The sequence below is a fragment of the Molossus molossus genome, unplaced genomic scaffold (genome assembly GCF_014108415.1).
Source record: "Molossus molossus isolate mMolMol1 unplaced genomic scaffold, mMolMol1.p scaffold_m16_p_14, whole genome shotgun sequence".
In the NCBI taxonomy this organism is placed as follows: domain Eukaryota; kingdom Metazoa; phylum Chordata; class Mammalia; order Chiroptera; family Molossidae; genus Molossus; species Molossus molossus.
In genome coordinates, this window is record NW_023425349.1 from 1,348,111 (window position 1) to 1,372,750 (window position 24,640).

Sequence of the window (24,640 nt, forward strand, 5' to 3'; positions counted from 1 at the left end):
CTAGCATGAAAATGCCTTTGCTTATGGTAAACATTGCTGCTTTTACAGGATATTCACTCACGCGCACATTTTCTTTTTAAGTTGACTCTGATGACAGGCTTGCGAGACCAGCAGAGTTGAGAACAGAGGGAGAGGGAGCCTCCTCTGTGTAAGGGCCCTGACCAGGAAGTGGCCCACCCGCCCCCGCCTGTCAGCTCTGAAAGGGTGACATCTCTGACCTGGCAGGCTGGAAAGGGATGACTCACCCTGGTCCTTGGGCAGCTCAGGGGATTCCCAGTCAGGTTCCTTCCTGCCAAAAAGAAAGCGAAACTCAGACAGCCTGCAGCCATGTCGGGGAGGATCCAGGAGGCACCTGGGACAGCCTGTGCAGCCCCCTGGAGGGGGCCAGGGCCAGGGTCTCAGGTCCGTAAAGGGCACAGAGGGTCAGCTCTCCTGGGCCTCAGTGCTCCCCCAGGAGACAGGTGTGGGCCTGGCTGCAGATCAGGGTCCAGTCTTTGTGGATGTCTGTTGCCTGCAGTCTTGGCAGGGGCAAGAGAGGCCCCATCAGCTGCCCACTGGGTGAGCAGACCACAGTGGGAGGTGGGCTACCACTGCCACCTACTCTGCCTAAAGGCAAGCAGCTTGCCCCTTCTCCCACCTCTGACAGCCACCCTGCCTCCTTGGTTTTTCTTTCTCACCTTGGCATCTGCACTGACAGGCATGGCCAGTCCCCTCAAAAGGCCCTCACCTCACATCCTTTACTCACTCAGGCTTTGGGAGGACACACCAGCTTGCACACAGGACCAGGAGGCAGGCAGGGTGACCTGGGCCCCTGCTCAGGACTTGAACATGGGATGCCCCGCATGTGCCCCTTGGGCTGTCCCCAAAGCCTCCCAAAGTGGAGCCACTTCACCAAAAACAACCTAGTTCTCTGCCTGAAAGCTCTCCCCGTCTTCTCATCTTTCAGACCTTTTACGGTCAGCCCCTGGCAGCAGCTTCTGAAAGGAGCCGGTTTCATTCTAACTCTACTGTCATCTGAGGGACACGCTTCCAGAGGGGCCAGCGCTGCACCAGAATTCCCCTGCACCCGTGCCAGCCAGGAGGGGCTCCCCCTCCGCACCGCCCCTCAAAGTGCACAGCCAGTCCTTCCCTCCCCCAGACAACCCCTGGGGGAAGGAGACACAGGGTGGGCCGCGCCACCCCAACAGCACCAGGAGGTCACCCAGAACCGCAGGGAGGAAAAGAGGCCCACGTGAGAAGGGTCTGCCTGGGGCCAGCTTGCTGGCAATGGAGCCCAGCAGGGGAAAGCACAGGGCACACAGAGCTGGGAAGGACAGTTTCACATCCATGTGCATTTTCTGTAGAACTGAGAAGGACACACAGTGATCAAAGTAGGGGGCCATGCCCAGCCAGTGTGGCTCAGTGGTTGAGCATTGACCCTGCACCAAGAGGTTGCCGGTTCGATTCCCGGTCAGAGCACATGCCCAGGTTATGGGCCCAATCCCCAGTGGGGGGCGTGCAGGAGGCGGCCAGTCGATGTTCTCTCTCATCCATGTTTCTATCTCTCTCTCCCTCTCTCTCTCTAAAATCAATTTTTTAAAAAAGTAGGAGGACATGTCTGCTGTTCACCATCTCACACTTTTTAAAACCACTGATGATATTACCTACTCAAACCACATTTGTGTTTGAAGAGCAGGTGGTCACTTCGGAAGCTCTGGAAAATGCAGAAGTACCAAGAAGAAAGGGAAGATCACCCCAAATTCCCTCACCCGCAGACACGCTTGGCCAGGGTTCCATACGAACTTTAACACGCCCCTCCCTTCAGACAACCTCAGAACACAAATGCCGGCCCACACCCAAGGCCAGGCAACAACCTCACACGCAGAACTGAAGGTGTCCAGGCCCGTCTGTCCCCACCTCTGCTGCAGAGGCCTGGCCACAGGGCCTTCACACCAGCCAGGCCCTCGCCTGGACCAGTCCCTCTCTCCCCCAGGAGCCTCTGGGGAGACAGACAGTCTCACTTCAATGGCCCGGTGTTGAGGGGTTCCCCCACTTGCCCCAGGTGACTTGAATCTGATTGTATGCCTGTGCCCTTCCCTAGACGTGGGTCCCTGGAGAGCAGCGGCCTCTCGGGCCTCATTTGGGGCCCATTCTGGGCTCGTCCTCATTGGATGGAGAAAGGCCGAGTGGATGCCAGCAGCTGGACAGAGTTCAGGCCCCCGGCCGCCTTCGCAGCCTGCCCCACCGCCCTCCCCGCACCCCTCCGGGGCGCAGTGGCGGGTCCGCGCGCGCCATCTCCCGGCTGAGGAAGGAACTGCGGAGACCCGAGGTTTGCACCACGTACCTGCTCCCTTTGAACACCTCACTCTGACTTCCTCGACCTCAGTTTGAACCCACAAACCTTGAGACTGCTCAGCTCACACTCAGAGTCAGCCAGCGAGATCACCTGACCAAGGTCCGCAGCCCGGTGTCCGGGAGGCTCCAGGTGCCCTCCAAGGGTGTCCCCTGCACCCTGCCGCAGCGGGAACTCCCTGGCCCACCATTTCCACCCTCCATAGCGTGCTTCAGCCCAACTGGGACCCCTGACCCTCTGACCGACCCTGCCCCCTGCCCACCGCCCTTCCTTGCTTCCCCAGACCAGGCCCGAACCTGTCTTCTGTGGCCCGGGGTGCGCCGAGAAGCCGGTGACTCTCCTCCTCCTTCCATCCACCCGCTCACCTCGTCCTCACTTGAGGCTAGAGACGGATCCTTGTCAACACCCTGTCCACAGGGCGGACAATGACCAGAAAGGAAAAGCGAGCCCTGAACGTGTTCTTGTAGTGAGCGTCACCAACACAACCCTGCCAGTGGAAAGGAAAACCCTTCAACACGTAGAAGAGGGACACATGGTGGACCCAGCCTTCGCTGCAGTCACTTGTGTTTTCAAAAACAAGGGGAATACTTACATACCGACACATCGGTTTTTCTCAGGAACGAAGCACATTATAACGTGGTTTGTTTTCGTGTCTTAATGTCTGCAAAGTAGGCAGTGGTCAGTGGTTTTGTCACAGTTGATCTTCTTCTCGTCCTGCTCAGTAGACAGTCCAGCCGTATTTGTCCATCTATTTTCATTCATAGTTGACCTAAGAACCCTTTTTATTATCCTTAAATTTCGTAATTTTCTTTCACTTGAAGCCACAGATACACAAAGTTAGGAAGAATTTGTTTTCTTCTTGCTATTAGGAAAAATCTCTATATACATGTATATACTTTTTCTTTATTGATTTTAGAGAGAGAGGAAGGGAGAGGGAGAGAGATAGAAACATTGATGAGAGAGAACATCGATTGGCCGCCTCCTGCACGCCCCCCACTGGGGATCAGGCTCATAACCTGGGCATGTGCCCTGACCAGGAATTGAACCGGCATCCTCTTGGTACAGGGTCAAAACACAACCACTGAGCCACACCGGCTGGGCTAGGAAGAATCTTAAACAGAGGATACGTTCAGTACAGATTCATAAAAATTCCACTTTGCAGAACATTCTAGAAATTGTGATTCTACCCATGACTTGGTGGGGTCAAAGCTGATCCTGGATGTCTTTCAGACATCTCTGTCGTCGGAAAATGCTAAGTTCAAATGGCCTTAAGTGGCCATACAGAAAGACGGACTGCAGTAACTCCGGCCTAGTGGCTGCAGTGACATTGTCCTCGGCTTCAGTGCAGGGAAGCTAAGGCCCACCAGAGCTGGAAATACACACTGGGAGCAAAGGGTCCAGCTGAGTCCCACGTAGGATACGACGTGTATCCAAAGATCCCAGTCTAGCCTGGCCCGTGTGGCTCAGGGGACTGAGCATCATCCCATGGTCTGAGACGTCCTGGTTCAATTCCCGGTTAGGGCACATGCCCACCCGGGGTTGTATCCCTGGCAGAGGGCATGCAGGAGACAGCCGGTCAATGTTCCCCTCTCACATTGATGTTTCTCTTCCTCTCACATCCTCTCTTTCTAAAAATCAATAAAAAATTAAAAAAAAATTTTTTTTAATCTTCACCCAAGGACATTTCCCCCCATTTATCTTCAGATAGAGTGGGAGGGAAGGAGGGAGGGAGAGAGAGAAACATCGACAGGAGAGGGACACATCGATTGGTTGCCTCCCAAACGACCCCGACCAGGGCCGGGGACCGAACTGCAAATGAGATACGTGCCCCTGACGAATCAAACCCGCAACTCATCGGTCCGCGGGCCGACGCTCTAACTGCTGGGCCAAACCGGTTTCTCTCTCTCTCCCTTTCTCTCCTACTCAATCTGAAGATAAATAGAAAAATATCCTCGGTTGAGAATTTTTTCAAAACAGTGACTTCAAATTTGAGACAAATGTCAGTAAAAGGGTTGTAAGTCAAGGAGCTCTCCCGAAAGTAGAACAGAAAGAAAAGGAATTCAAAAATAGAAAAAATAAGAACATTCGAGGCTCCACAAGGACTTCTGAAATCTCAGCAACAGGAATTCCAGACAGTGAAAATGAAGGGGAGAAATTATTAAGAAAGAGCACGAGCAAATATTCCATTGTTTTCTAAATTTAGAGGGCCCAGAGTGCCGAGCAAATGATGGGGAAAGCCACACCAAGTCCATCCTTACGAAACTGCCGGAAGAGGATAAATAGAAGATGCTAAAAACGTCCAGAGATGGGGAGAGAGAGAGGGAGAGAGGGCACACAAAGCAGATCACGTAGAAAGGACAGACAACCAGAAGGACACGGGACTGCTCGACAGTGATGTGGAAACTGTAAGAGGATGGAGCATGCCTTTGAAATCCTAAGAGAAGACATATTCCAACCTACAATTATTTGCTCAAAATAGCAATCAGCCTGAAGATGGAATAAAGACATTTTCTGGTTTTTAGGGAGAGATAGAAACGTCAATGTGAGAGAGAAACCTGGATCGGCTGCCTCCTGCACGCCCCCTACTGGGGATCGAGCCTGCAACCCAAGCATGTGCCCTGACCGGGAATTGAACCGGGACCTCTCAGTTCATGGGAGGACACTCACTCCGCTGAGCCACGCTGGCCAGATAGAATATAGACATTTTCAAATATGCTGTGTTTCAAAAATGTGGAGGATACCCACCACAACGAAGGAGAAAGCAAAGAAGAGGCTGGCATTGGCTGCAGGACTGGGGAGAGGGGCAAAGGAACGCCCTGAAGGGCAGCTCCAAGCTGACCTGTGGGCCTGGAGGCAGCTCACTCCGGTGGGGCTGGGAGAGCAGGCTGCGGAGGACGAGGCTCGGGACACCCAGGGTGGCTGTGCCCCTTTGAGAGGAGATTTACAGCTCTGACAGTTTGAGCTGAATTAACGGGGGTACATAAAAACAAAGCAACTAGCCTAGCCGGTGTGGCTCAGTGGTTGAGTGTTGATCCAGGCACCAAGAGGTCACCGGTTCGATTCCTGGTCAGGGCACACGCCCAGGTGGTGGGCCCGATCCCCAGTGGGGGGCATGCGGGAGGCGGCCAATAGATGTTCTTTCTCATCGATGTTTCTATCTCTCTCTCCCTCTCCCTTACTCTCTCGCAAATCAATAAAGAAAAAAATTTTTTTAAAAACAAAGCAACTGAACAAGAAAATTAGAGACGACAGTGAACACACGGAACCGGTGACACGGGAAAGGGAACACAATCACAGTGCATTATGGGAGTCTCCACGGAAAACATTTACATAATCACATTCATCAAAACACTGACAAAGGATGAGCCCTGGCCGGTTTGGCTCAGTGGCTGGAGCGTCGGCCCGCAGACCGGAGAGTCCCGGGTTCGATTCCCACCAAGGGCACGTACCTCAGTTGCAGTTCGTCCCTGGCTCCTGTTGGGGCGTGCGGGTGGCAACCACTCGATGTGTCCCTTTCACGTCGATGTTTCTCTCTCTCTCTCCCTCCCACTCTATCTGAACAAAATATGAAAAAATGTCCTCGGGTAAGGATTAAAAAAAAAAAAAAAAAAAAGAACAGGTCACATTACATGCAGGGTACAATGGTACAAATGGATATGAAAAACAGCTGACTTCTCATTAGAAAAAAATGGACATCAGGAGGTAACAGAGTAATATGTACAAAATATTATAATCTTCAAAATTAAGTATGGTTGGTCCTCAAAAAGATTAAAAATGAAAATACTATATGATCCACCAATTCCACTTCTGGCTATAAACCCAAAAGAACCGAAAGCAGAGCCTCAAAGAGCAATGTGGACAGATTCATTGAAATGTCAGTGGTGCGACCCAACTGGTGTGGCTCAGTGGTTGAGCGTCGACCCGGTACCAAGAGGTCGCCAGTTTGATTCCCAGTCAGGTCACATACCCAGGTTGTGGGCCAAATCCCCAGTGGGGGGCGTGCAGGAGGCAGCCAATTGATGTTTCCATCGCTCTCTCCCTCTTCCTTCCTCTCTCTCTAAAATCAATCAATAAAAAAAAAATGTCAGTGATGTGGCACCTCTGGAGAGACAGAAACTACTCAGTAGGCCCCCCCAAAGCTGGCCCTTCGCACCTCCTGCTGCCGTCACCAGGCTACACCCCCTTGGGCCCTGAGTAAATCAGAAGTACCCAGAGCCGGGGGCGGGGGGTGTGCACAGGTGAGTAGGGACAGAATGGGTGGACGGTGGGGAAGGCACAGACACCTGTTCCATCTGTGCCCTGCTGGTAGCAGGTGCCACAAAAACAGCAGTAGTGAAGACTTTGTGGCATCAGGCCTGGACTCCTGACCAAGAGCCAGGTGGGATGGTGGTTATCCTGGCAGACACTCACAGCATCTGAGGACACCTAGGTCTAGATGTCCCATCTCCAGGCCTGACCTAACCAGGGCAAACAACACCACAGAGCTGATGCAATTTCTTTATTATTTTTTAAATTGATTTTAGAGAGAGAGGAAGAGAGGGAGAGATAGAAACGTTGATGAGAGAGAACATCGACTGGCTGCCTCCTGCATGCCCCTCACTGGGGATTTGGCCCACAACCTGGGCATGTGCCCTGACGGGGAATCGAACGGCAACCTCTTGCTGCATGGGTCAACACTCAACCACGGAGCCACACCAGCCGGGCCGATGCAGCTTCCCATGCTGGGATGCCAGCCATGCTCTGGGAGAGAGCCTAAGTGGATTCACTTAGCCAAGTAAGTGTTGGTTAAATCTGCTGAGTAGAATATTTTAACTGCAGTCAGGTAAGAAGAGCACTGCCTCTTTCCAGCCAGACTCCTCCTTCGTTGCACTCTTCTTGGGGCCCTTTGGAGTGACCACAGGCACTTTTGGGACCCCGTTGTGAAAATTAATACTTAAAACCTCAAATAAAATTGGAATGGGAGCGTCCGTAGGGGAATTCTTCTACCCTACCACTCAGCATCAATCACCCATGCAGGAAGAGACACTTGCATCTCCAATAGAAGTTTTCTAAGTTACTACCCCAGCAAGGGGAAAATTTTCTCTTAGCCAGGCAGAGATCGGCACAACCCATACAATGAAAAACCACTCCATTTGGAATTTCAAGTTTCCTCCAATGGACTCTATTTGTAACAGCCCCTCCCTCCCAACTCCCCACTTTCCTCTATAAATGAAGGTTCCTCTGCTTTGTTCTCTGGACTTGCTGGTTTGCCATATATGGAATATTCTGAATTTGCTGTTCTGGTATAAACCCATTTCTGCTAGTATAATAACTTTGATCTTTTAGTTCAACACCACGAAGGGGAACTTGAGTTGCATTTAGTTAAAGCTTATGGGACATTTTTATGCAGTTCAGTCTCACTGGCCTGTCCTGGGGTAGGTGTCTTCTATGGCTGACAACTACCCACCTGCACAGCGTCTAGCACTGGAAGTATTTGGGAGTTAGGAAGAAACAAGGTTTGTAGTATGTACCAGGAGGGAGTCTGTGCAAAATTCTTCCAATCATGCAATGTGCAAAAGTGTGAGCAGAGGACTTATTTCTCAAGCCCTGGAAGGAAGGAAAGTTGTCTCCTCTGATGAAGGTATTCCATAATGCAAAGCATAAAACAATTCTGCCCAGTCACAATGTAGCACTCAAAGAGAACACAGACACCCGGCCGGTGTGGCTCAGTGGTTGAGCATTGACCCCTGCACCAATATGTCGCGGATTTGATTCCCAGTCAGGGCACATGTCCAGGTTGTGGGCCCAATCCCCAATCCCCAGTGGGGGGCATGCAGGAGGCAGCCAGTCGATGTTCTCTCTCATCAATGCTTCTCTCTCTCTCTCCCTCTCCCTTCCTCTCTCTCTAAAATCAATAAAGAGAAAAAATAAAAAATATTAAAAAAAAATAACAAAGAGCCCTGGCCGGTTTGGCTCAGCGGTTAGAGCATCGGCCTGCGGTCCAGAGAGACCGGGGTTCAGTTCCCGCTAAGGGCGCGTACCTCGGTTGCAGTTTGTCCCCGGCCCTGGTTGGGTCGTGTGGGAGGCAGCCACTCGATGTGTCCCTTTCACGTCGATGTTTCTCTCTCTCTCTCTCCCTCCCTCTCTATCAGAACAGAAAATGGAAAAATGTCCTTGGGTGAGGATTAAAAAAAAAATTAATTAAAAAAAGAAAAAAACAGAGAACAGCCTAAAATGTAAGCAAAACCACTGGCGATACACTTGCTAATTCCTACAAATGTTATTTTTCTAAATGTGATGTTAATGACATTTGTCAGTTTTTTAAAATTTATAATTTGTCCTCTTCTTATACAAAATCATCATAACTGTAAAATATTATAGAATTATTATAAAATAACATTTATACCTTATACAAAGTATGTTACACAAAAAAAATTTATCTAATTTTGGTTTCATAATTTTCCATATTTATCTTATAGAGTCCTACACCAAACCGTATATGCCCAAGTATCTGCCGCCCCCCCTTCCTCCTGCAGCCCAGTCTCCCTTCCCACGCCCCAGCCCCCCTCACTGTCCTCCCCTCTCCTCACTCTCCCTCCCCAGTGCGGCACCCCTGCATTCCCCCTCCCCGCCCCTCCCCGCCCCTCCGCGCCTCTTCCTCTCGCCCCCCTCTTGTGTACACTCGGCCCTGACACCGCCCCCTGCCCACCCCTCTGAACCCCCTCCGCCCTCGTCCGCACCCTGACGTCGCCCCCTCCCCGCCCCTCTGAACCCCCTCCTCCCTCATCTGCACCCTGACGTCGCCCCCTCCCCGCCCCCCTCTTGTGTACACTCGGGCCCTGACACCGCCCCCTCCCCGCCCCTCTGAGCCCCCTCCGCCCTCGTCTGCACCCTGACGTCGCCCCCTCCCCGCCCCCCTCTTGTGTACACTCGGGCCCTGACACCGCCCCCGCCCCTCTGAGCCCCCTCCGCCCTCGTCTGCACCCTGACGTCGCCCCCTCCGCGCCCCCTCCCCGCCCCCCTCTTGTGTACACTCGGGCCCTGACACCGCCCCCTCCCCGCCCCTCTGAGCCCCCTCCGCCCTCGTCTGCTCCCTGACGTCGCCCCCTGCCCGCCCCTCCGCGCCCCCTCGCGCACACCCCGCGCCCCTTCGCGCCCTGACGTTTCCACCCCTGCGTCGCGTGCCGCCCCCGCAGTGCCTCAGACGAGCCGGGCGCGGATTGGCCCCGAGCCGCGGGAAGTGCCCGCCCCTCCGGGCCGCCGGCCAATGGCGAGTGGGGGCGGGGCCGCAGACGGCGCCGGAAGCGGCCTAGCGACGAGGAGACGTCGCGTCGCCGGGTCTCGAGCAGCTGCCGCGGAGCCGCCGTACGGACCGTCGGACCCGCCCGCCCGCCCGCCATGGCCGAGAGCGACTGGGATACGGTGACGGTGCTGCGCAAGAAGGGCCCCACGGCCGCGCAGGCCAAGTCCAAGCAGGTGCGGGCACCGCGCCGGCCTCCCGACCCCGGCGCGGCCGGCCGGACCGAGCGGGACCGACGCGGGCCGACGCGAGCCTGGGGCCGCGGTTAGGGGGCCGGGGCAGGGAAGGGGCGGGGACCGGGGCAAGGGAGGTGGCCCGCGGAGACAGTCCGGGCGGACGTGGGGGCGCTGGCATGAGGACGGGGGCAGAAGGTGGCACCGGAGGACGGTCCGGAGGTAACGGGTGGGGGATGGGACGGGATCAAGGAGCTGGGACCGGGCAGGGTGGTGGAGCGACCGGAACGAGGACGACGACGGGGCCTGGACAGAGGCCTTGCCGGGATGGGAGTGTAAGGGTCGGGGGTTTTCGGACCCATGATACAGGCCTCGGGCTGACCCCGAGCAAAGTCCCAGGGCCTTTAGACTTCTGGGTGTGGACAGGAACAGCTAAGATGAAGCAGATGGAGGACCCGGGCAGGGTGGCCGGGGAGGACCTTGGGGCGGGAGCTGGGGTACGGATAGGAAGCAGGGATGGGGTAGGGGCCGGTTGGAGCCCCCCAGGAGAGTCCACTCAGTCTGATGCCGCTCGTGTAACCCCCGAGGCACACTGCAGTCTGTAGGGTGTTTGGTGCCCAGCTGAGCTAGCCTAGAGACTCACCAGGCAGGTGGGCCTGCTTCCCCATCTCGCAGGTGTAGATGAGCCCTGAGCAGTACTCGGAGACAAAGTTTCCAGCCTGGCTGCGCTCTCCAGGTTCATGTGTGAGTCCGATGTAAGTGCGCCAGGGAGGGGTGGTTCAGCCACCGCCCGGGCTCTCAGACTTGCAGTGCTGGGTCTGGGCCAGGACTGGCTGCAGCCCTGGTGATCAGCATTCATTAACCTGCCCTAGGCTTGCTGCACAGTCAAAACCAAATTCACTCTTTTTTTTCTCCCCCGAAAGGAACCTAGCTACAGCTAGGAGTCTTGTGAACAGGTCTAGAAAGCATCTTTCAACACATCATGCTTAAGCGTATACCACAATCACTTCTTTGAAGTGTTAGAAGCACCAAGAAATACATTACTGTTCGGGGACTACAGATCAAGGGGTGCAGCCCTTGTTGGTGGTGTTTGGGGGCTGGGTGCAGGCTCCCAGAGCTGTGCCCTCTCTGTTATTGGAGCCAAATGCCCTGAGGAAGGCCAGACCAGGTCAGCGTGGCTGGTGCAGGAGAGTCGGTCTGTTTCAGGTGTAGATTTCTGAAAGGAAAACATTAGCATGTTTTTCTCAACAGCAGGGAAGTGAACGATTCCTGTTTCCCTTAGTATCAGCTTACTGAGAGTTGCTGGATATTCGATGGAAGGCGATTGAAGGTGTATGATGAGCTTGGGTTTAAAACCCAGCGCTGCCCTAGCTGGTACGGCTCAGCTGGTTGGGCGTTGTCTTGTGCAGGGAAAGATTGCCAGTTCGTCCCTGGTCAGGGCACGGGCCCGGTCTCTTGCTCCATCCCCAGCAGGGAGTGCACAGGACGTAGCACATTGATGTGCTCTCACATCAGTGTTTCTCTTTCTCCCTCTCCTTTTCTTTCTCTGTAAAGATCAATAAAATATCTAAAAAATAAAAACCCAGCACTGATGTCAGTGTGCACACGCCTTCTACAGGACTGCCAGGCTCCGAGGCCCCAGGTGTTAGCTGTGTGCTGCCTGGTCACCGCAGCCTGAACTGCACTGCCAGACGCTGGCAAAGCTCTATGGTTTCTGTTTTGTTTTTTAAAATATATTTTTATTGACTTTCAGAGAGAGAGGGTGGGAGAGGGAGAGAGAGAAACATCGATTGGCTGCCTCCTGCATGCCCCCCACTGGAGGTCAAGCCCAAAACCCAGGCATGTGCCCTGACCGGGAATTGAACTGGGATGTCTTAGTGCATGAGTCGACGCTCAGCCACTGAGCCACACCAGCTGGGCCAAAGTTCATTTTTAAATTTATTTAATTAAATTTATTTATTTATTATTATTTTTTTTAATCCTCACCCGAGGATATTTTTCCATTTTTTGTACAGATAGAGTGGGAGGGAGAGAGAGGAAGGGAGAGAGAGAGAGAGAAACATCGACGTGAAGGGACACATCGAGTGGCTGCCACCTGCACAACCAACCAGGGCCGGGGACAAACTGCAACCGAAGTACGTGCCCTTAGCGGGAACCGAACCTGGGTCTCTCCGGACCGCAGGCCGACGCTCTAACCGCTGAGCCAAACTGGCCAGGGCTAAATTTATTTTTAATTAAATTTTTTTACTGTTGAAAGTATTAGAGATGTCTCTTCTCCCCCCCCCCCCATTGACCCCCTCCTCCCTGCTCCCATCCACCTCCTGCTTTTCCCCAACCTGATGTCTGTGACCATTGGTTATGCATATATGCATAAAGCTCATTTTTTTTTTTTTATCCTCACCTGAGGAACTTTTTTGATATCTTGTTCAGATAGAGTGGGAGGGAGAGAGAAAGAGAGAGAAACATTGATGTGAAAGGGACACATCGAGTGGTTGCCACCCACACAACCCAACCAGGGCTCAGGGACAAACTGCAACCGAGGTACATGCCCTTAGTGGGAACCGAACCCAGGTCTCTCCAGACCGCAGGCCGGCACTCTAACCACTGAGCAACTGCCAGGTCAAGCTCATTTCTTAAACATTGATTTGAGAGAGAGAGAAATAGATTTGCTATTCCACCCATCCATGCACTCATTGGTTGACTCTTGTATGTCCCCTGACTGGGGATCGAACCTGCAACCTTTGCGTATTGGGATGACGCTGTAACTAACTGAGCTACTTGGCCAGGGCTCCAAAGTTATTTTTGACCAAAAAACATTTCTTGATTTTCTAGGCCATCCTAGCAGCTCAGAGACGAGGCGAAGATGTGGAGACTTCCAAGAAATGTAGGTACCTCTGTTTCCACCCACAGCTAGGGCTTGGGGCAGGCCGTTGCTGTAGACGTGCGCAGTGTCCCGGGTGTGAGGATGGCTGTTGGCAGCTGGAGCTGCTACAGGGCTGAGAAATGTCTGGAATCTTCTCAGAGCAGTTGTGGCTGGCACAGATCAGGAGGGCTTGTTCCACCCCCTCCCACAGCTGGGAGACCATTCTGGACTCTGCTCTTAAGTCTGTGAAGTTCCTGTAATTTGGATGACCCGGTTTCCCATGTCCCCGGGCGCAGGGCACCGCACCTGCCGTGCCTGGTCCCCTCCGGAATGGCTTCCCTTCACCGTGGTTGCAAACCCTCTCTGCTCTCACCTCCTGCTGGCCCAGGGGCTGCCGGCCAGAACAAACAGCATTCGATCACCAAGAATACGGCCAAGCTGGACCGGGAGACCGAGGAGCTGCACCATGACCGCGTGACCCTGGAGGTGGGCAAGGTGATCCAGCAGGGCCGGCAGAGCAAGGGACTGACGCAGAAGGACCTGGCAACTGTGAGTGTGGTGGGCCCCCTTTGCCCAGGCTGCCGGGCAGGCGGGACCAGTATTCAGAAGGACCTGTGCTGTGTGACTCAGGAGGCTTCAATTTACCCCTGACCCCACCCCCAGGCCCCTGAAGGCCTCTGGGGAAGGCACGGGAGACCAGATTAACTTCCTCTCCCTGTGACCCCAGAGCATTTGAGAGCTTCTCTGCTAAGGCCCTTGGCCCCTCCCTGTCACAGAAGGTGGTGTCCCCGGGCCCATCCACATGTGTTCTAGTCTTGCACTGTTTTCTTATTGAACCAACACATACGAAACACATGCTCTCCTTAGAAAATCAACGAAAAGCCACAGGTCATCGCGGACTACGAGAGTGGACGGGCCATCCCTAATAACCAGGTTCTGGGCAAGATCGAGAGAGCCATCGGTGAGCGCCCTGCCGGCCTTTGTTGGGTGAACGGGTGAGGGGCTGTCCCTCTCGGTGGGGGTGGTGCTCAGGAAGGCTCGGGCTTTAAGAAAATTCCCGTGAGTGGGTTCTGTGGGTTTCCTCCCCTTTCACTTTTCCTCTTCCGCTCCCTCCCCCTAAATCTGCTGGGGGGTCCTCCGTGGCTCCTTCCAGTTCCCACTCCCAAGGTCTCCCACATGCCCCCTGTGTGAGCTCCTGTCCTGGGAAGGGAAGGGGTGTTGCTCTGGGTCCACAAGACAGCAGGCTCGGAGGGCCGAGCCAGGAGCAGGGCCTGCTCATCCCTGCCCCCTCCCCCCGTCTCCTTCGTATGGGGCAAGGGAACTAGTACTCAAGGGGTCCAGTGGGCGCCTGCTGCCATCTTGGGGACCCGTGGGCGGGATGCTGTGCTGCTGCCCTGTCCTCTGAGGTTCCAGGGTGAGCTGCGGTGGCCAGCGCATCCGATGCCTTTCAGGCCTCAAGCTCCGGGGCAAGGACATTGGCAAGCCGATTGAGAAGGGGCCGAAGGCGAAATGAGCACGAAGCCTCGGAGTCGGTGCGTCCAGCTGACCTTGTCTGGCTGGCTCCCCTGACCACCGCGCCAGCGCCGGTCTCTCCATGTGGCCGAGCGGGCACGGGGTCCGCCCTGCCCGGGACCCTCCACCTGAACCTGCTGTCCAACAGAACCTTGCAGAGTGTTTGCTTCTCCTGGCTGTTCTTCCTCCCTACCCCCGTCCTCACATGAGGTGCAGACGCCACTGTCCTCTCCCAAGGTGTTGTCCCAGTTGTGGGTGTGGCTCCGGGGCAGCTGAGTGGGAGCCCTCGCGTGGGCGGGTGTGGGGTCGTGCGCCCAGGCCAGGCCAGGAGAGGGAAGACGCGCCTCCAGGCTGGCTGTTAGAGACGCTAATAAATGTTCGCGGCCCTTCCTGCTGGTGTGAATCATCGTGTGTGGTCCCACCTGTCATCCCACCATTGCACCCTCAGCACCCCCTCCTCTGCCCATGTTGGGAGGGGTTTGTTTTCATGACAGTTGCTGTCAGGGGTGCTTGAGGGGCTGTGAATGTCACCATCTGCTGGGACAGTTAGGGGTGTTGGCTGGCCGCTTGGCGCCGGACCCCGCCCTCCCCTGGCCCGAAGTTCCCGGCCACACCCTTCCCCACAGCCCAGTGGCCCCGGTGGCAAGGTGGAGCAGGAGGGGAGCCCTGGCTGTGCAGGAGTGGCCATCGCCTTAGCTCGCCCTTGTCTGGGAGCAGGGGTCAGGGCAGGTCAGGCCCCTGAGCCAACTCTAGGGCTGCCCCAGGCCCGTTACCCCCACTGCCCAAGTGCACTGGCCGCTTCCAGGTCTGGACAAGACTGTTCAAGTGCTCCCCAGGGAGGAGCAGAGCCCGGCGTCCTCCCTGGGTTAGGAAGACCTGACTCCATCTCATTACAGGAAGGTGGGATGTGGGGCACCAGGGACCTGATACACCTCCAGGGATGAGCCTCCCTCACACCCTTGGTGAGCGGGAGCCGCAGCTCGCTCTTAAGGGACCTGCTCACGACTGTCACGGTGGGCTCTGCTCTGAGATCATTTCAGGGATTGCTCGGACCTTCCCTGCGCGATGGGGGACATGGGGACCATGGGCACAGGGACCTTTATTGTGGGGTTGTGGACACGGACCTCCAGAGCGATGCACAGACTGGCTAGTGAGGGGGAAGCCACCCTTGTGGGCCGGAGTGTTGATTGCTGGGGTTAGGACTGTAGCCAGGCATGAGGGGGGACAGGATGCGGGGTGGGCATGCAGGACTCAGCCCATCCTGGGCCAGGGCTGATAAGACGGGGGGAGCTTCCGTGAGGAGCCTGGGTCTTCTCTGTGTCTATGGGTCACTGGTGGCAGGTGCTGGCAGGGTGACTTGATCCTGGAAAGGAGAAGCCTGGTGACTGCTGGGTGGGTTGAGAGGGTTCCTGCCCCTCTGCTCTGATCTCCAGGGTCAAGCCAAGTGCAGGGCCAGTGGCTCCCCCACCCACCTCCCCACCCTTACCCAGGGGCCCCTACCGCATTGAAGAGAACATTGTCAAAGCCAGGGGCTGAGGCCGCTGTCCTGTCCTGGAAGGAGTAGCCCCCCTTCTGCAGCCAATGCCACCCCAGGAGTCCAAGCAGCACCAGGAGCAGGAGGAGGAGGGTGCTGCCAACCGTGGCTGGTACCACCATGGCCACTGCTGTGTCCCCTGTGGGCCACAGGGCACATGAGCCCTGGGACTCGAGCCCTCCCTGTCAGCCCCAGTCTTGAGGCCAAGGATGATGTCTAGGGACAATGGTCTCTCCTCTCCCTGCGGGCTGCTGGGTCACTGCTCTAGACTGGGGCACGGCCGTGCCAGGACAGGCCCAGGCTGAGGCGGGGGACCTGCAGGCAGGAGTCACGGCCCCAGGCTGAGGACCTGCAGGCAGGAGTCACGGCCCCAGGCTGAGGCGGGGACCTGCAGGAGTCATGGCCCCAGGCTGGCCCCATCTGGAGGTGGAGTGTCAGCAACCAGCAAGTGCTCCAGGAAGAGGCTGGTCGGTATCTTACCTGGCTGGCACCTCCCAGGGCCTGGCCACACCCTGAGAGCACACATGGAGTTCAGGGGCCTGGGGAGGGGACGGGACAGCAGGAGAGGGAGGGACGGGCCCGGCCCTGGTGGGTCTCCTGGCCTCTCAGGCAGCCACATGGGCCGAAGCTGCCGAGCCAAAGAAGCCCAGGCCCAGAGCAGGCTGGCCAACTTGGACAGGGCTTACCCTGGCTGGGTGCAGGCAGCTGGCAACGCTGCCCGGTCAGATACTCAACGTCGTCCAGGGCAATGGGCCCCAGGGCTGGCTGGCCACCCAGAGTGGCTTCAAACATGATCTGACCGGGAGGGAGGAGGGGCTGTGTGGACTCCAGGAGGAAGAGGGCCCTGCCCGAGCCCCTCAGGCCCTGGCTCCGAGCAGAAGGGCCTTACCTGGAACTCCTCGGCACTGGCCACCTCCACCTGGCCTTCCAGCCACTGGTGCCGCTGGCGCCCGCCAGCACCCCACACGGCCAGCTGGCCTCGGGCACTGCTCAGGAGCACCCTCAGCTCGCCCTTGTCTGAGCGCAGGGTCAGGGCGGGTCAGGTCCCCGAGCCACCCCAGGCAGGGCCGCCCCAGGCCCCTGCTGCCCCACTGGCCGGCCGACTCACAGCAGTGCTGGGGGAAGTCCATGCGGTACCAGAAGCGGAGGCAGGAGGCCTTGGTGGCAGGCAGAGGCTGGCTCCGCAGCCAGGCCGCCCGGCCCCCTGCACCCAGCACGCCAGTGTCGAAGAGAGCAAAGTGGCCTGGGGACGAGAGCGGGAGGGTGCCCGAATGGCCCGATGGAGCTGAGGCCTCTGACCCTGGCGGGAGCCTGGGCGAGCTGGGCTGGCTGGCCCGGTTGGGGTGGGTGTCTGTCCCTGGCTTTGTGTGGCTCTGGGACCCCTTCCCTGACTCAGACCCACCTGTGTCAGTGCCCAAGGTGTGGTCCACAGGGGGTTGGGGGTACTGGGAGGGTGTGGATCCGCTGCTCCAGTCCCAGCTGTACCCACCCAGGCCAGGCCAGGGCAGGTGGCTCCAGCCACATAGGCCAGTCTCGAAGTCACAGGAAGCTGCAAGGGACCTGGGCAATGAGTGGTGTTGCCGCTGCCCCCATCCCTGGGGCACCAGCGCTGCCGGGGCCGGGTGGGCACGGAGCTGGTGCCACCCCTAGGGCATAGCAGGCTGCAGGGCTCCCACCTGGCCGAGGGCAGGGTCCGTCCTGGAGGAGCAGGTCGTCCAGCGCCATGTAGGAGTGCTCCACGCCAGCAGCCACGGCCTCAAACACCACCTGGGCAGGCACAGGGCGAGGCAGCTCCACGTGGTCCGGACAGCCCCCGGCGCGAGGCAGCACCCGCTCCCTGCACTCACCCTCCAGGCCCGCTGGGCCTGCACGTCCACACTGCCCAGGCGCCAGGCAAGCCCTCCGTGGTCGCTGACGCTCAGCACCTGGCGCCTCTCCGCCTCCTCCACGTGCACCTGCAGGGTGCCTGCCCCGGCGGCAGCCCAGGTCAGCAGCAGTGGGGAGCAGGGCCCTCTCGGGGCCCGAGGAGTGGGCTCCCCGTGGCCTTGGCCTAAGGGCTGGTGTGGCCAGACAGCCCCTCCTCCTGGCAGTCCTCACCTGGGTTTCGGAGGCTCAGGTGGTACCAAAAGGTCAGGCAGGCAGGTTGGGTCAGGGGCCTGTGCTCCTCTGAGGTCAGAGAGGCCATGTGGCCTCGGGGTAGGGCCTGTGGGCTCGTGTCCACTATCATGTAGTGCCCTGGGTGAGGGTGCCAACTTCAGCCTGCTGCCCTGCCCCACCCTGACCCACCCCTCTCATGCCAGCCTGCCCCTGCCTGCCCACCGCCCGGCCCTCCCTCAGCCCCTCTGTCCAGCCCAGGGCACCCTGAGCTGTCTCCATAGTGTGGTCAGCTCGGGGGCCCAGGGCGGCATGGCCCGTGACGTTGGCCTGGCGAGTCCAGGAGTCCCCGGTGAAGCCGCAGGCCGAGTCCTCAAAGGAGCAGTGCTTGGGGGCCCAGCAGGGCCCAGGCCGCACAGCCACATCGTCCAGCGCCATGGTGCCATGGTACCCGTCCCGGAGGCCCTCGAACAGCAGCTGGGGGCAGAGGGTGTCAGTGCTGGGGCCTGCCCTGCCCCCGCCACCCAGGAGCTGGTCCTCACTTGGTACTGGGCGCCAGATAATGTCTGGTGGTGGAGGGTGGCCCAGGCCTCGTGCCAACGGTTGCCGTGGGTGCCTGACCTCGACCAGAGGTGTGTGTCCCCCTTCCCATCCTGTCTCATCACCAGGCGCAGTGTCCCTGTAGGGAGAGTGGGGTTTGGAGGGGCCAGACCCCCTCCTGATGGCTTCCCACCCCCTCTAGAACTTGGACCACCATGAGCCTCCTAGCCCTGCCCTGCCCTGCCCTGCCCTGCCCTGCCCCAGGTCACTCACCAATCTGGGGCCCATAGAGGTGATACCAGAAGGAGAGACACTCCTGAGGGGCTGCTGGTGTCTGCGGCTGGGTGAGCAGGTGGGCACCAGGGCCCCGGGCTGGAGGGTCCGTGGGGTCCAGGAGCATGAAGCAGCCTGCGGGAGTGCGGGCGGAGAGCCCGGCTGAGCTGCATACGCCCAAGAAGCATGCCCTCCACCCGAGTCGAAGCCAACGCCCCAGGCCGGCGCTGCCACCGAGTCTGGGTGCCCCGCCCTACCTTTGCCTGTGGTGTGGTCGTACCCAGGGCCATGGCTCTCCGTCCAATGCCAGTGGGCATCTGTGAGGTGGCCTGTGTGCCAGCCGCACAGGTCCCGCTCGAAGTTACAGGAGACCTCTGGGGGTGGGGCAGCGGCGGGGTCAGAACCCCTGCCCCTTCCCCACCCTGCATCCCTCCTGAGTCCTGAGAGGAGGGGAGACGTGCTCTCTGGGGTCTCTGGGGGTCCTTCAAGGTGGTCTGGGCAGAGGAGCCAGGGTGGGGAGTGGGTGCGGGGGTGGGCGGGAGGACCTGTGTCTTTCTTGGTGACCACTGTGGGGCTGCAGTCCTTCAAGATCACATTGTCCACCCCAGCTCCCTGCTGACCAGGGCCATCCAAGTCCACAAGGCCGACAAACTCCAGCTTCATGGGGGCATGAAGGGGGGCTGTTAAGTCAAGGCCAGCTCCATGCCCCCTCCCAGGCTGCCCCCCTCACCTGGAAAGGCCGGCGGCGTTTCCCCAGAAGGACCGTGTCCACCCTCCAGACGCTGCTGCTGCCCGGGGCCTCCCACACCAGTTCCCGGGTGCCGCCCTCCACCACGGCCAACGCCAGGAAGCCTGGTGAGGGGTCGCCAAGGGTCAGCCCAGCCCACCCCGCCTCCTGCAGGGTGCACCTGGGGAGCTCTGCGCCCAGGGCTGGCAGAGGGCTCGGACGGACGGCCAGACGGCCAGCAGTACCTTGGGGGTGACTCTGAAAATAGTAAGCCATGTGGAGTTCGCAGTGGGGGCCTGAGAGGCCCAGCGGGGGGGTGAGGACGCGGGCCTCTGTGGTCCGCTGTCCCCAGGCCCTCTGCAGGGACAGGAAGTGCCCTGCGGAAGAGCAGAGCTGCTCAGCTGACTCCTCCTGGGAGCCCCAGCTCAGGGGACCCCTCGGGGAGGCACTTGGCAGGCTGCTGCCCCAGGCTGCCCTGGGCCGGGGGCTGGGGCCTCACCAGCAGCAGCCCCGCCGGCGTCCGTGCCAGGGCCGCTGCCCTGCTCCGCGGGGACACGGCCCCACTGCAGCCGCCCCACGCTGGTGTCCTCCCAGCCCCCGGCGGTGGGCAGCTCGAAGTCCGAGGTGCCTGCAACAGCAGGGGGTGCTGAGCCGTCCTGGGGCCTGCCCCGCAGTGCGAGAGCCCGACCTGGAGGCCCCGCTTCCGGCTGCCCTCACCACACTCCTGCTCGTCCTCGCCCCCCTCACACTGCTGCTGGAAGTCACACAGCTGCTCCGGGGGGACACACAGGTCGCCACAGGACAGATGTCCTGGCTCACAGGATCCTTGGGGCTGCAGGCCAGTGGGCTGGGGCCTGGGGCCTGGGGCCCAGAGCCCAGGGGGCCAGCGGGATCCCTCTGCGGGGGTAGAGCAGAAGGGGGTGGGGGTTTAGGGGAGTGGGAGGAAGCTGTGTTTGCCGGAGAGGGAGGGGGCTCAGCAGACTCACCCAGGACTGGTTTGCAGCCATCAGACAGGATGAGGTCATCCAGGCCCACAACACCCCCAGGACCCGTCTGCCCGGCCAGGAGGATCTGAGGGCACACAGGGCTCAGGGGGAACCCCAGCACCATCTGCTGTCCCCCGGGTCTGCTCCCTTGAGCCCTCTCCTCGCCACCCCACACCTTGTAGTTTATATTTGGTGGACCCCTCCCCCATCACCACCACCCCACCCCTTCGGGAAGGGCCTTCTGAAGGCCACCTGTCTCCGCTGGCCTTCTGCAGCCCACCAACCGACCAGCAAGCTCCCTGCAGAGATAGCTAGAGGGCCACCCGACTGCCCCCCATCGCTGCCCTCGCTGGCCTCACCTGGAAGGGACGTTTGCTCTGGATGTCAACCCGGTCTCGGACCCAGGCGGCCCCCAGGTCCCCGTGGCGCCTGCGCAGCAGGACAGGGTCCCGGGGGCCACTGGGGTTCTGTGCCTGCAGGTACAGCTGGAGGCGGCTGGCCTCGGACCCGTGCAGGTAGTAATAGAAGATGAGCTGGGAGGGGACCAAGGACAGTTGGGAAGTCGCCCTGGGGCCCCAGCCGCAGGACAGCAACCCCAGTCCCTCTGCCTGCCTTACCGAGCAGTTGTGGGGACCCGGGGCTTGGAATTCGGGGCTGTGGAGGACGGCAGGGGCGCTGGGCTGAGCCGCAGACACCAGGAAACAGCCTGGGAAGAGAGCAGGTGTGAGTTGGGCGCGGGGGGGGGGGGGGGCTGCGGCCTGGCATGGGCCGGGGCTGTGGCCGAGGGTCCCCAGTGGGTCTCACCCTGGGCGCTGTTCTGGCTGTGGTCTCGGCGCGGCCAGGCAGGGAGTTCAGGGACACTGGCACTGTGGTTCCTGGTCCAGCCCTCCAAGTGGTCCCACAGGCCCAGGCCCTTCTCAAAGTCAGTGGACAGGTAGTGGCCTAGGGCAGGAAGTGGGACTCAGGCTGCTGAGCAGGGCCTCCTCCTGGGCCCTCGGCCTCCCTGACACCAGAGGCTGTGTGGCCCCATCTCCGCAGACAGGAGCACCCTACCCCCAGAAGGACCAAGCCGAGGTACAGCCCCTCCCGTGTTCGAGTGAGAACCCCGACTCACTGCACATGGGTGTGTCCTCATCGGAGCTGTCCCCACAGTTGTCCTCTCCATCGCACAGCTGGTGGGGCTCCACGCAGGCCTGGTTCCGGCAGTGGTGATGCCCCAGGGGGCAGCTTGCCTGGGGGGCTAGGGTGGGGAGGGTTAACCCATCACCCTTGGCCCAAGACCCATGGGGCTGGGGCAGTGGGGGGAGGCTCCAGACCTTCTGAGCTGGGACTGAGCAGGTGAGGGGCTCTGCTAACCCACTGCCCCCCAGGTGTGGGGCCATAGCATGGGGTCTTACTGGGCAGCCCACAGCCCCAGAAGGTCACATCATCCAAGGCTACAGTGCCCCTGTGGGTGGCATTTCGGGTGGCAGAGAAGGTCACCTGAAGAGAACAGGGTCCTTAGGACCTAAGTCAGGGCTCAGACTCAACCTGCTACCCCCACCATCCAGACCACCCTCCAACTCACCCAGAAGTCACCCCAGATGCGGCCAGGGGCCACCACCAGCTCCTGCCATCCTGGGCCCCAGGGTCCTGAGCTCTGCCACAGGGTCAGCGTCTCGGTGCTGTGGGTCAGCTCCAGCCGAAGCTCAGCCACATCTGTAGGGGGCGTCATGGGGCTGCTGAGCCACCCCAGGGCCTCCCCGCCTGCTGGCTGTGCGCTGCCTTGGGACCTCTGCCCCTTCCTGGGCACCTTCCCTTTCCTGCGGCAGCCTGCCTTCTTTTCCTGTCTCCCTCAGGGCATCCCACCTGGGGCGCAGGGTTCTGGGCGCACACCTGCAGAGGCTGCGTGGTACCAGAGCCTCAGCTCACAGGTAGGGGCCCCCTCGTGCAGGACAGGGGAGCGCAGGGCTGCAGTGGACGTCTCTTTCCCACGGTGAGTGCCAGCAGCCACGTACCAGCCTGGAGGGGCAGAGAGGTTAGAAGACAGGGCAGGAACCAAAGAAGGGAGGGGGTGGCATGGACACCCACCCACTAGGCCTCACCCAGGTCAGTGCCGAGAGTGTGGTCTGAGCGTGGCCCGGGACCCTCGGGTGCAGCCCCTGCCCGGTCTCGGAGCCAGCTGTAGCCGGAGGTGCTGATGTCTCGCCAGCCACAGGAGTCCTGCTCGAAGTCGCAGGCGAAGGGGACGCCCCAGGCAGACGAAGCCCCATTGTAACCTAGGACAGAGGGTGGTCAGGGGAGCCGCCCTCCGAGGGCTGGTCCTGCCCGCTCCCTGCCCAGTACTGGCTCACCACACTGAGTCTCGTCGGAACAGTCCCTGCAGTCACACACAAAGTTGCACATGGTGTCGCTGGGGGTACTGCAGTGGCTGGGGACCCAGGCCCAGCCTGGGAACCCTGCTGCCAGCAGAGAGACAGGCAAGTGATCTGGGGCAGGGTGACTCCCCCCATCCAGATACACCTGGGACTGTCCCAGGTCCCAGAAACCCCGCAGAGCCAGGCAGGCTGTTGGTTGTCCTGCTCTAGGTCCCAGGACGGAGGTGGAGAGGGAGGGGATGGGTCTGTGGCTGGGGGCTCCCTGTTAAGGCCCAGGCTGGCTGCAAGTCAGTATGGAGGGATGTGGGCATGCATGGGACCAAGCGCGCCCCCTTGTGGAACAGCCCCTGGCGAGGAAGCGGTGAGCCCAGCGGGGAGGGTGCCCCCTCAAGGGGATGTATCAGTGGATAACCCAGAACCCCTCAGGCTCCACGCGTCCAAGAGCAGGGATCTGCCTCCAGGGCCCGCTCACCTTGGAGCCTGGGTGGAAACGGGCCATGGAGAGCAGATGTCCTGCCCTTTGCCCAGCGGGGCAACCTCAGGACCCTTAGGACTTGCTCTGGGTCCCACTACAGCAGGTCACCCAGGCCTTGTCCCCGAGACCCCAGCCAGCTCTGCTTCAGGATCCAAACCCGACTCACCCAGGAGCAGGACCAGGGCAAGCAGGAGGCAGCCAGGCAGAGGCATGGTCAGGCCAAAGGAAGCGAGGCCCAGAATGTGTACACGCTGGGCAGCTTGGTGGGGACTTTGCTCAGTTATCAGCCTCGGCCCCACAGGCTGACTCTGCTCTAACGGGAGACAGGGCCCCTTGACCAGCCCCACCCTGGCTGATGAGTGCAAACACTGGTTGTAAAAGGGTCCAGGAGAGGGGCCCCTGGCCCAGGTCAGCTCCCACTTGCGCAGCCACTCCAGACCAAAGGTTCGGCCCCGTCGTGCAAACCACTGCGCAGCCCTGCCCGGTGGAAGGCCTGCTGGAGGCAGCTCCAGGGAGCACAGGTCGCAGCCACTTCTCCAGGGCTCTGTCCCCAGCCTGGCTGCAAGGTCAGCTTGGCCCAGGCTGCCAACAGGAACCCAGCATGTATAAACCCCGGGAGGAGGGCTAGCAGCCAGGGACCTGGACCATCTTCGTCTCCATCACTCAGCCTGTGGTTCCTGTACCCTTATTTATTCATAATCACTTATTCCTGGACCACTGTCCTGAGCAGCATGGCTGGCACTCAGGGGCCCTGGTTCTCATGGCACAGACCACAGATCAGCCCCAGTGCAGGGCTGGCAGCCAGGCTCTGCTGCAGTTGATGCGGTGACCTTGGAACCTGCCTCCTGTTAAAATGCAGTGGCAGGGCACCTGCATGGAGGCTGTGGTGAGCTCACCCAGGCACACAGCAGGAGGCAGCCGCAGCAGGGCACACCCACTCGCAGGGAGCCGCAGGCTGCACCTCGGTGTGCCTGGCTCTGCCCTCCTCCTGCTGGTGTCCCTGCAGCCCTGCACTGGGTGAGGGGCTCCCAGCTCCATGTCGGAAACTCTGCCTGTTGACCTCAGCTGTGGGCCAGGGGCTGAGACCTGATATCGGAAGCAAGGAGTCACAAGCCACTTTCATGTGTGACCTCGGCTGGCAGAGCACACAGGGACACTGAAACCAGCCGCCAGGAGAGTGGTCACTGGTGCCCTCCTGCCCTGCACACTGGGATGGGCACTCCCACCCCAGGCCCCAAGGAACCAGGGACTAATTCCTTGTGCAAGGGCTAGGTGGGCCTCCTCCCAGATGTCCTTGGGGATAGCAGCCACGAGGAGGAGCAATTAGGTCATAAACGGGGACAGCAGCTGGGGGGCCCTTATCAGACCCCAAAGAGCTGAGTGTGCACTGCCACTCCCTGGGGCCTCCAGAGGCAGAGCCAGGTGAGGGGCAGCCAGGAGGGGCCCCGCTGCCCCCAGGGCTCCTCAGGCTCTCTGCTACCCACCCGCTCGAGTC

General features: G+C 59.4%; 2 protein-coding genes across 2 annotated transcripts; one reads left to right on the forward strand and one right to left on the reverse strand.

The window, feature by feature from the left end:
• The first annotated feature begins 9,657 nt into the window (after nucleotides 1-9,657).
• EDF1 (endothelial differentiation related factor 1) lies at nucleotides 9,658-14,549 on the forward strand. The gene is made up of 5 exons (XM_036261279.1): nucleotides 9,658-9,787; nucleotides 12,617-12,668; nucleotides 13,036-13,196; nucleotides 13,515-13,608; nucleotides 14,099-14,549. The coding sequence occupies exons 1-5, from the start codon at nucleotides 9,710-9,712 to the stop codon at nucleotides 14,158-14,160; spliced, it is 447 nt and encodes a 148-aa protein (XP_036117172.1). The 5' UTR covers nucleotides 9,658-9,709; the 3' UTR covers nucleotides 14,161-14,549.
• A 924-nt stretch (nucleotides 14,550-15,473) lies between these two features.
• On the reverse strand, nucleotides 15,474-23,357 carry MAMDC4 (MAM domain containing 4). The gene is made up of 27 exons (XM_036262089.1): nucleotides 23,312-23,357; nucleotides 22,647-22,754; nucleotides 22,398-22,571; nucleotides 22,189-22,314; nucleotides 21,881-22,011; nucleotides 21,711-21,795; nucleotides 21,428-21,553; nucleotides 21,118-21,255; nucleotides 20,931-21,019; nucleotides 20,673-20,846; nucleotides 20,314-20,398; nucleotides 20,045-20,224; nucleotides 19,827-19,955; nucleotides 19,573-19,704; nucleotides 18,858-18,974; nucleotides 18,601-18,735; nucleotides 18,330-18,466; nucleotides 18,054-18,264; nucleotides 17,791-17,928; nucleotides 17,541-17,659; nucleotides 17,370-17,460; nucleotides 17,096-17,242; nucleotides 16,802-16,936; nucleotides 16,583-16,710; nucleotides 16,380-16,488; nucleotides 15,660-15,832; nucleotides 15,474-15,522 (listed from the first exon to the last, which is right to left on the reverse strand). The coding sequence occupies exons 1-27, from the start codon at nucleotides 23,355-23,357 to the stop codon at nucleotides 15,481-15,483; spliced, it is 3,405 nt and encodes a 1,134-aa protein (XP_036117982.1). The 3' UTR covers nucleotides 15,474-15,480.
• Between the last annotated feature and the right edge of the window lie 1,283 nt (nucleotides 23,358-24,640).

Excerpts from the sequence above, each read along its gene's own strand:
- EDF1 (XM_036261279.1), top strand. The coding sequence starts at position 9,710 with ATGGCCGAGAGCGACTGGGATACGGTGACGGTGCTGCGCAAGAAGGGC. Across the intron at positions 9,788-12,616 it reads CGCAGGCCAAGTCCAAGCAG|GCCATCCTAGCAGCTCAGAG; the intron begins GTGCGGGCACCG and ends TTGATTTTCTAG. Across the intron at positions 13,197-13,514 it reads CGCAGAAGGACCTGGCAACT|AAAATCAACGAAAAGCCACA; the intron begins GTGAGTGTGGTG and ends TGCTCTCCTTAG.
- MAMDC4 (XM_036262089.1), bottom strand. The coding sequence starts at position 23,357 with ATGCCTCTGCCTGGCTGCCTCCTGCTTGCCCTGGTCCTGCTCCTGG. Across the intron at positions 22,315-22,397 it reads CACTCTCGGCACTGACCTGG|GCTGGTACGTGGCTGCTGGC; the intron begins GTGAGGCCTAGT and ends CTGCCCCTCCAG. Across the intron at positions 21,554-21,710 it reads CTGGGGCTGTGGGCTGCCCA|CCCCCCAGGCAAGCTGCCCC; the intron begins GTAAGACCCCAT and ends TCCCCACCCTAG.